Below are 10,013 nucleotides of genomic sequence, written 5' to 3'. Positions count from 1 at the left end.
TGATGGCTCATGCCTGTAATCCCAGCTATTTAGGAGGCTGAGGCAGGAGAATCGCTTGAACCCCGGAGGTGGAGGTTGCGGTGAGCTGAGATCGCGCCACTGCACTCCAGCCTGGGTGACAGAGCGAGACTCTGTCTCAAAAAAAAAAAAAAAAAAAAAAAAAGACCAAAAGCTAATACACAATTGGCAAAAGGATATGGACAGTTTCCAAAAGAAAATACAAGTGTCTTTTTCTGGCTGGCAGCAAGGGAAAGGAAAGAAGAAAAAAGCTTTAAAGAGATTGAAATAATTTTTTTAAAGCTGATTTTTTTAATTGCATGGTATAAAACTTTAAAAGGCACAAAAAGGTACAGTGAAAAATCTCCTCCTGTACTACATTTATCATGTCCTTTGATTTTACTTACAATAGATTTTGCCATGCAGGTATTTTTATTATTTCAAAATATTTAAATAGGCCAGGTACGGCGGCTCATGCATGTAATCCCAGCACTCTGGGAGGCCAAGGCAAGCAGATCACTTAAGGTCAGGAGTTCGAGACCAGCCTGGTCAACATGGTGAAACCCCGTCTCTAATAAAAACACAAAAATTAGCCAATGTGGTGGTGCACGTCTATAGTCCCAGCTACTTGGGAAGCTGAGGCATGAAAATCCCTTGAATTTGGGAGGTGGAGGCTGCAGTGAGCCAAGATCATACCATTGCACTCCAGCCTGGGAGACAGAACAAGACTCTGTTTTGTCTGCTGTTTTGACTTAAAACAAAACATTTAAATATTTTAAGCACTTATTGATGGCACTTGAGTTCTGGTCATACATTTCTGACTCACAATTATTTAAAAATCAAACATTAGGCTGGGTGCAGGGGCACATACTTGTGGTGTCAGGTACTCAACAGGCTGAGGTGGGAGGACTGCTTGAGTCCAGGATTTTGAGGCCAGCCTGGGCAATATAGCAAGAGCCTGTCTCTTAAAAAGAGGTCAAAAACATTAAAACTTCCCTTCAATTTCTTCTAGTACCTTTATTTTTAAATTTTTTATATTTAAATATTTGATTCTTTGGATTTTCCTGACATAAGGTGTGAAGTATGGACCTAATGCCAAGTGTTGAATTATCCATCTTTCTACTACTGATTTAAAAGGTCATCTTTTTCATAAACTAAATTCCTGCATATATTAACATTTGGAGGCAGGCAGTGAGCTGATCAAAAAGAATGAAAGCAAACCCCTGGAGAAAGAAGAGCGTGGGAGAAACATACTGGGGAGCTGTGGAACCTTTCCTTTTCACTTTAGCTGACCTAATGAACACATGCACAACTGTTGTAACATTTGCCTTGTAGAGCTACTGAAGAATTCTTAACCACCAACCACATAGAAACGAAGTAAGAGAAAAGGCTTTTTAATATGAAAACTATGTATTTGGGCACAAAAATGCAATACACAGTAAGAAACCATATTCTATCAAATATGACATTCTGTAATCTAAGAATACACAAAATTTTGTTATTAAGAAACGCCAAGAGGAAAAAGAACTCTGTAAAGTCCTATTTGATTTACTTTGCTAGGGAAAAGGATGTTTATTTGGCTCTTGTCACAGTTCCATCATGTCTACTCTTCTTGTAAGTTCAGCCTCAATGCTATCCTACAGGAAGAAAGACATACCATAAATAAGGACATAAAACAGATGCTCTAACTTTTATTTAATGTTATTTAAAATAAGGGAAGCAAAAAAGGAAACATTAAAACAAAAAATTTTAAAAATACCATTAGAGAGAGAAATCTGTAATGACACATGAATAAATTTTTCTGGCCTTTGCTACTAAAACAATATGCTTCCACAATGTCACTCACATCACCTCTTTTTCTGCTTTTTTTTTTTTTTTTTTGAGATGCAGTGTCACTCTGTTACCCAGGCTGGAGTGCAGTGGGACGATCTCGGCTCACTCTGCAACCTCTGCCTCCTGGGTTCAAGCAATTCTCTGCCTCAGCCTCCTGAGTAGCTGAGATTACAGGCGCTCAACACTACGCCTGGCTAATTTTTTTGTATTTTTAGTAGAGATGGGGTTTCACCATCTTGGCCTGGTTGGTCTTGAACTCTTGACCTTGTGATCCACCCACAATGGCCTCCCAAAGTGCTGGGATTACAGGTGTGAGCCTCTGCGCCCGGCCTCTTTTCCATTTTCATTGCCACTGTCCTCTTTACTTCTTCTCTGGCCCAAATAGGCAAATTGGTTTCTGCAATGTTCTTTCTCCCTCCGCCAATCTACCCTAAACACTGGCTACAGAATAATCTTCCTAACGCACTAACCTGATCAAAAAGCATAGCTCTGGCCAGGCGTGGTGGCTGGTGGATCACTTGAGGTCAGGAGTTGGAGACTAGCCTGGCCAACATGGTGAAACCCCGTCTCTACTAAAAATACAGAAATTTGGCCGAATGTGGTGGCTCACGCCTGTAATCCCACCACTTTGGGAGGCCAAGGTGGGTGGATCACCTGAAGTCAAGAGTTCAAGACCAGCCTAGCCGATGTGGCGAAACCCGATCTCTACTAAAAATATAAAAATTAGCCGGGCGTGGTGGCAGATGCCTGTAGTTCCAGCTATTCAGGAGGCTGAGACAAGAGAATCATTTGAACCTGGGAGGTGGAGGCTGCAGTGATCTGAGATCATGCCATTGTACTCCAGCCTGGGCAACAAAGCAAGACTCCATCTCAAAAAAAAAAAAAAAATTAAATAAATAAAAATACAAAAATTAGCCGGGCATGGTGGTATGCACCTGTAATCCCAGCTACTCGGGAGGCTGAGGCATGAGAATTGCTTGAATCTGCGAGACGGAGGTTGCAGTGAGCTAACAGCACTGCACTCTAGTCTGGAAGATAGAGCAAGACTCTTTCTCAAAAAAAGAAAAATAAAAAGCATAGCTTTGATCATATTTCTCTTGAGTTTAAAAAACAAGGAAACACACAGCAGCTTTCCATGGTCTCTACATCCTCTTAAGTTCAACACTCTTTATATACTAAGGCCCTCTACATCATAAACCAATGAACTTTTTCCAACTGTATCTTACATTTCATGCTTCTAAGCAGCTGGAACTTATCACTTGCTACAGCTTGAATAAGTCCTCCATTTTTCAGCTTATATGACTTTGCAAATTCTTTTTGCCTAGAATATTCTGTATGTCTCAATATATCCCCCTTTTTCCACTAGGGAAATCTACACAAAATTTTAAAAGGCTAAAATACTACTATGTGGTTTTTTTTTGTTTGTTTTTGAGACGAAGTCTTGCTCTGTCCCCCAGGCTGAGTGCAGTGGCGCGATCTTGGTTCACTGCAACCTCTACCTCCCAGGTTCGAGCGATTCTCCTGCCTCAGCCTCCCGAGTAGCTGGGATTACAGGCACACATCACCATGCCCAGCTTATTTCTGTATTTTTAGTAGAGACAGGGTTTCCCCATGTTGGCCAGGCTGGTCTTGAACTCCTGACCTCAGGTGATCCGCCCGCCTCAGCCTCCCAAAGTGCTGAGATTACAGGTGTGAGCCACCATGCCCAGTTACTATATGTTTTTTAATGGAAAAAATATATACACACGTACACAACCAAAAAAGTATTAAAAGCTGCAGGAGAATGATACACAGTAACTTTAGGACTGCAGTTTACTGCTAAGGAGAAAGGAAAGAAGGATGAAGAGGACTTGAGCTATATTAGCATTTATTTTCTTCTTAAAAAAATCTGAAAAAATTACAGGAACTACTTACTAATTCACGCTTTGCTTCTTCAATTTTCACTTGAGCAAGAGATGGATTCTTTAAAAAAAAATAAAACAAGGAAAGGTTATATTGCCTCAATTCAGACTCAAGGAGAAAAATAATGCCACAATCCTTTTCAAAAGGCAAAAAGCCTCCCAGAGGAAAGACCTAACGTACATATAACACTGAAATTGACCACTGACTTTAAACCCTTAAAAACTGACACATTATTTTCTTTCTTTCTTTCTTTTTTTGAGACGGAGTCTCACTCTGTTGCTTAGGCTGGAGTGCAATGGTACAATCTTGGCTCACTGCAGCCTCTGTCTCCCGGGTTCAAGACATTCTCCTGCCTCAGCCTCCTCAGTAGCTGGGATTATAGATGCCCACCACCACGCCCGGCTAATTTTTGTATTTTTAGTAGAGACGGGGTTTCACCATGTTGGTCAGGCTGGTCTCGAACTCCTGACCTCAGGTGATCAGCCTGCCTCAGCCTCCAAAAGTGCTGGGATTACAGGCGTGAGCCACCACGTCTGGCCTAAACACACTATTTTCATGGTCATATAGAACCCTTAGGGAAGGTTGGAGGAAATAATTTTTTTTAATACATGAAAATTATTACCGGCATTAAGTCTAAATAGGATTCCAATTTTTTCTTCAAAGGTATGGTCTGTTGCTTTAATCTTGCCAGTTTCTGGGGGTAAAAGAACACAGTCACAGAGTAACAGAAACATTCACAATGCAACTAATACTGCCTATTTCTGAAATAAAACACAACAAAGCATTAACATTAGTATATTTTAAATAATGTTATCAAATAAAGAGCTTCTAAGATAAATAGACAAACTCACTCCAAATGGAAACAGCACCTGTTAGATACTTAAAATAGGAAAGTGATAGTCTTATTTAATTATTATTATTATTACTATTATTATTTTTTGAGACGGATTCTCTCTGTGTTGCCCAGGCTGGAGTGCAGTGGTACAATCACGGCTTAAGGTAGCCTCAAACTCCTGGGCTCAACCAACCTTCCCGCCTCAGCCTCTCAGGTAGCTGGGAACACAGGCATGCACCACCACGCCTGGCTAATTTTTTTTTCTTTTTTTTTTGAGATGGAGTCTCGCTGTCTCCCAGGCTGGAGTGAGGTGGCGCAATCTCGGCTCACTGCAACCTCCGCCTCCTGGGTTCAAGCAATTCTCCTGCCTCAGCCTTTCAAGTAGCTAGGACTACAGGCACGTGCCACCACCCCAGCTAATTGTTTGTATTTTTAGTAGAGATGGGGTTTCACCGTGTTAGCCACTCGTTCTCCTGACCTTGTGATCCACCCACCTCAGCCTCCCAAAATGCTGATTACAGGCATGAGCCACCATGCCCAGCCCTTTTTCTTTTTGAGATGGAGTCTTGCTCTGTCACCCAGGCTGGAGTGCAGTGGCACGATCTCGGGTCACTGCAACCTCTGCCTCCCGGGTTCAAGCGATTCTCCTTTCTCCTGTCTCAGCCTCCTGAGTAGCTGGGATTACAGGTATGTCCCACCATGCGCAGTTAATTTTAGTATTTTTAGTAGAGACAAGGTTTTGCCATTTTGGCCAGGCTGGTCTCAAACTCCCAACCTCATGTTATTCGCCCGCCTTGGCCTCCCAAAGTGCTGGGATTACAGGAATAAGCCATCGCACCTGGCCTAATTTTTTTAACTTTTTGTAGAGCTAGAGTCTTGATTTGTTGCCCAGGCTGGTCTCAAACTCTTGGGCTTAAGTAATCTTCCTGCCTCTGCCTCCCAAAGTACTGGGATTACAGGTGTGAGCCACCATGCCTGGTCTTTACTCCCATTTATTAACAATAGGATTGAAGTATGCTGTCTAAGAATACAAAATAATGTGATTAAGAGGAATCAAAACCTAAAGGAGGCTGGGTGTGGTGGCTCACACTTCTAACCCTAGCACTTTGGGAGGCCAAGGTGGGAGGATCACTTGAGCCAAGGAGTTTGAGACCAGTTTGGGCAACTTAGCAAGACCCCCATCTCTATTTATTAAAAAAAGGGAAAAAAACGTAAAGGAAGTACTAGAGTCCCAAATACATATTTATGAATTGTCAACACTAGATTCCAAGAACGAAGTATGAAAAAGTTAAGAATGATAAAACAAAACAAAACCCGCTATTTCTCTCTCTTCCCACCAAAGCAGGTAAAACCTTTATATAATTGCATTTGGTAACTACAGGAGTTTGGACACCTGCATTTTACTGTCTACTGAAGGAGAAGAAAGAGAAGAAAGGGGAGTACCCAGATGATTAGCTTATGGTCCTTTAATAAATTTGTCTAATAAATACATCCATAATACATAAGTGACTCCAGCAGAGTTTCTAACTTATAATAAAAAGGAAACCATGGAAATGTGAGGGCATATACAGCTAAACATGGAATAAAAGATATAAATACCAGTGAATATAGAGTACAAACGTAAAGGAAAAGAAATCAGGTCCACAGTAAATAAAAGCCGAATAAAAATAAACAAATGAAAAATCAGATCGTGGAGTAAAATTTTAAAGAAAGTTAAATTAAGCTCACCTCCGATAGTGCTACTAGGGACTGATGAGACAGAGAAGCATCCATGCCTCTGGCTGAAAGTTGCTCCTACAATTACCAAAAAAAGGAGTTCAGTTAAAAAATTATTTCAAAAGTGACCACCATCAGATATTTTTAACATATAACACAGTAAAAGAGGAGCTACAAAGTATAAATGAAAAACTGTACATGTATCTAAGCATTTGTACCTTACATGTGAATCCTTTCCACACTCATGCATTTGTGACAAGATGGGTACAATGTGTAAGGCCTGAGTTTCAGAGCCTGAATGCCTGAGTTTGAATCTAGATCTGCTTACTATGCTGGCTATGTAATCTTAGGCAAGTTACCAACTTCTCCGTAGTCCTCTCATCTGTAAAAAGGGAATAATAATGCCTAGCTGTGAGGGTGATGGTAAAAAATAAGGATGAAGAGAGCTAACTATATTCAGTCCTTCATACAAACCTCTGCAGCCTTGATTCCAAATCTGAATTCCTCTGACTTTGCTTTTAGAAAGTCCACGTTCTGACGACGATTATCAACTTTGGCCCTTTCTATAGACAGATGCAACTCTGCTTTCTTGACATCCCTTTAAAAAGCAAAATTAAAAACATTTTCTTCTTCTTCTCCTTAGTAAAAGTATTGTACAATAGAAATTCTACTACTTTTGGATTCAATGCTGGCTTGGCCAAGAGTTGGTAACCAGGTCATCTTTCCCTCCATATTGCACTCTGGGCTTTTTTTTTGTTTTAAGAGATGAGGTCTTGGTCTGTCACTCAGGCTTGAATGCAGTGATGTGATCACTGCAGCCTCAAGCTCCTTGCTCAAGTGATCCTCCCACCTCAGTCTCCCATATAGCTAGGGCTACAGACACATGCCACTATACCTGGCTAATTTTTATAATTTTTGTAGACGGCCAGCCACAGTGGCTTACATCTATAATCCCAGCACTTTGGGAGACCAAGGTGGGCAGATCACCTGGGGTCAGGAGTTTGAGACCAGCCTGGCCAACATGGTGAAACCCTGTTTTTACTAAAAATACAAAAATTAGCCAGACATGGTGGCATGCGCCTATAATCCTGGCTACTGGGGAGGCTGAGGCAGGAAAATCACTTGAACCTGGGAGGTGGAGGTTGCAATGAGCTGAGATTGTACCACTGCACTCCAGCTTGGACGGTAGAGTAACGCTCCATCTCAAATTTAAAAAAAAATAAAATAAATAATTTTTTTGTAGAGACAGTCTCACTATGCTGCTCAGGTTTACAACAATTTTACAATTAATGTCAGCCAATTATTCTTGAAGAAAGTAAATCAGTCATTCAAAAAAAAAATTGTGCTCACTTCGGCAGCTCACATATTAAAATTGGAACGATACAGAGAAAATGTGAATGGCCTCTGCGCAAGGAAGATGTGCAAATTTGTGAAGCATTCCATATTTTGTTTTGTGGCTTATCTAGAAATAATATGGAAAATATTGCTGTTATTTTTGGCAAAGAAAGTCAATGTTGTATAGTTTATTTCAACCTAAATAAACTGTGAATTTTGTTTAAATAAAAATAATAATAATTTAACATATCCTGAAGTCAATTTGAAATAGGAGGTCCTAAAAACCTCTTTACTAAATGCGACATGAAGTTCGAGACCAGCCTGGCCAACATGGTGAAACACCATCTCTGCTAAAGATACAAAAAAATTAGCTGGGTGTGGTGGCAGGTGCCTGTAATCCCAGCTACTTGAAAGGCTGAGGCAGGAGAAACACTCGAACCTGGAAAGCAGAGGCTGCAGTGAGCTGAGATCACGCCACTGCACTCTAGCCTGGGTGACAAGAGAGAAACTCTGTCTCAAAAAAACAAACAAATAAATAAATAACGATAAATGTGACAAGACAGTGCCTTGCACCTATGTAGTCAATATTTGTTGAATAAATTTACATACCGCCAAATTACTTGTGCATATATACACATACCCCTGATCTATAGGCCCTAATCCCTGGGGCAAAAAGGACCTGAAAAAGGCCTAACGTATCATAAGAGGGATACCACAGCTATAGCAAGAATGCACAACAAAACATAATGTGACTTTAAGTTGTATGGTAGTTTATAAGTATAAAAAAAATCACATACAGTTTGAAAATTCTAAAACCCACATTATTTGTTTTAAAAAAAAAAAAGGCAAGAGGCTGGGCATGGTGGCTCATGCCTGTAATCCCAGCATTTTGGGAAACCAAGGCAGGTGGACTACTTGCGGTCAGCAGTTCGAGACCAGCCTGGCCAATATGATGAACCCTGTCTCTACTAAAAACACAAAAACCAGCTGGGTGTGGTGGTACGCATCTGTGCTCCCAGCTACTGGGGAGGCTGAGGCAGATGAATCGCTTAAACCTGGGAAGTGGAGGTTGCAGTGAGCTGAGATTGCACCATTGCACCACTCCAGCCTGGATGTTACAGTGAGACTCCATCTCAAAAACAAAAAAAGAAAAGAAAAGAAAAGAAAAAAAACAAGGTAAGAAACTGTATGAATAAAAGCTGAAAAAGTCAGGTTGGGCGCAGTGGCTCACGCCTGTAATCCCAGCACTTTGGGAGGCCGAAGTGGGTGGATCACCTACGGTCGGGAGTTCGAGACCAGCCTGACCAACATGGAGAAACCCGTCTCTACTAAAAATACAAAAAATACAAAATTAGCTGGGCGTGATGGCTCATGCCTGTAATCCCAGCTATTTAGGAGGCTGAGGCAGGAGAATCGCTTGAACCCCGGAGGTGGAGGTTGCGGTGAGCTGAGATCGCACCATTGTACTCCAGCCTGGGTGACAGAGTGAGACTCCGTCTCAAAAAAAAAAAAAAGCTGAAAAAGTCATATCCAACGATCTCCAGCTTCACTAATCATTCTACTTAAAAAAATGTTTTATGGACCCTATTTCCTAATGTTTTTAAAATCACACCTACTGCCAAAACTAAATTTGACAATGTCCTATTACTCCTTTATTTATAAATTGTCACCACTTAGAACTCAATTACTTACTCTTGTAGACATTTTTCTAATACTAACGTTGCAGTTAGATTTTTTTCAAGTTTTTCCAGTTCAATCTTGATTTCTTCACTTTTTGATTTGGTACGAAAGAGATTAGAGGTCAAATCATTCACTGCAGGGATAAAACTAAAAGAAGAATCTGGTCATATACATGGGCTTAATGGGCAATAATTATAATTACTCCTTATTGCTAAAAATGACTTTACTGCTATGTAGATTTTTATATAACCATGCTGTTCATACCTTTATGCGTTTTTTTACACACTGTTCCCATTGCCTGGAATGCCCTTCTTCATTTGGCAAAGTTCCATTTGTTCCTTCAAAACTCAGATGAGCATCACTGTCATCCTGGCATTAACTACCTCCTTCTCTGTGCGACCCAGTTGTACCTTATACATACTTTTACTGTTACAGCTGTCACACTATGTTATAGCTACATTTCCATCTCCCTTATTTGACTGTAAGCAGAGACTGTTCTTGAAGGCAGTTACTATCGTATTCATCTTGCTTCCCCAGTGTTATGCCAGAGCTATAGTAAGAAGGCACAAAACATAATGTGACTTTAAGTTGTATGATAGCATGTAAGTATAAGAAAAAGTTTAAAAAATTCTAGGCCGGGCGCGGTGGCTCAAGCCTGTAATCCCAGCACTTTGGGAGGCTGAGACGGGTGGATCACGAGGTCAGGAGATCGAGA

At 40.8% G+C, this 10,013-nt stretch overlaps 1 protein-coding gene across 2 annotated transcripts in view; it reads right to left on the bottom strand.

The window, feature by feature from the left end:
* Window positions 1-1,375: 1,375 nt before the first annotated feature.
* HAUS1 (HAUS augmin-like complex, subunit 1) overlaps window positions 1,376-10,013 on the bottom strand; it is a 24,698-nt gene continuing 16,060 nt past the window's right edge. Inside the window, exons 4-9 of one of the 2 annotated variants that reach the window (XM_011949336.1) lie at window positions 9,311-9,445; window positions 6,758-6,881; window positions 6,296-6,361; window positions 4,355-4,426; window positions 3,745-3,792; window positions 1,376-1,634 (exon numbers count right to left, since the gene is read on the bottom strand). In XM_011949336.1, the coding sequence (XP_011804726.1) occupies window positions 1,584-1,634; window positions 3,745-3,792; window positions 4,355-4,426; window positions 6,296-6,361; window positions 6,758-6,881; window positions 9,311-9,445 (496 nt within the window). In that variant the 3' untranslated portion in view covers window positions 1,376-1,583. Of the gene's footprint in view, window positions 1,635-3,737; window positions 3,793-4,354; window positions 4,427-6,295; window positions 6,362-6,757; window positions 6,882-9,310; window positions 9,446-10,013 lie in introns of both variants that reach the window. The other variant, XM_011949337.1, reaches the window with a different exon arrangement.

Source organism: Colobus angolensis, unplaced genomic scaffold (genome assembly GCF_000951035.1).
Source record: "Colobus angolensis palliatus isolate OR3802 unplaced genomic scaffold, Cang.pa_1.0 Scaffold299, whole genome shotgun sequence".
NCBI lineage: Eukaryota > Metazoa > Chordata > Mammalia > Primates > Cercopithecidae > Colobus > Colobus angolensis.
This window is presented reverse-complemented; position numbering and strand designations above follow the sequence as displayed.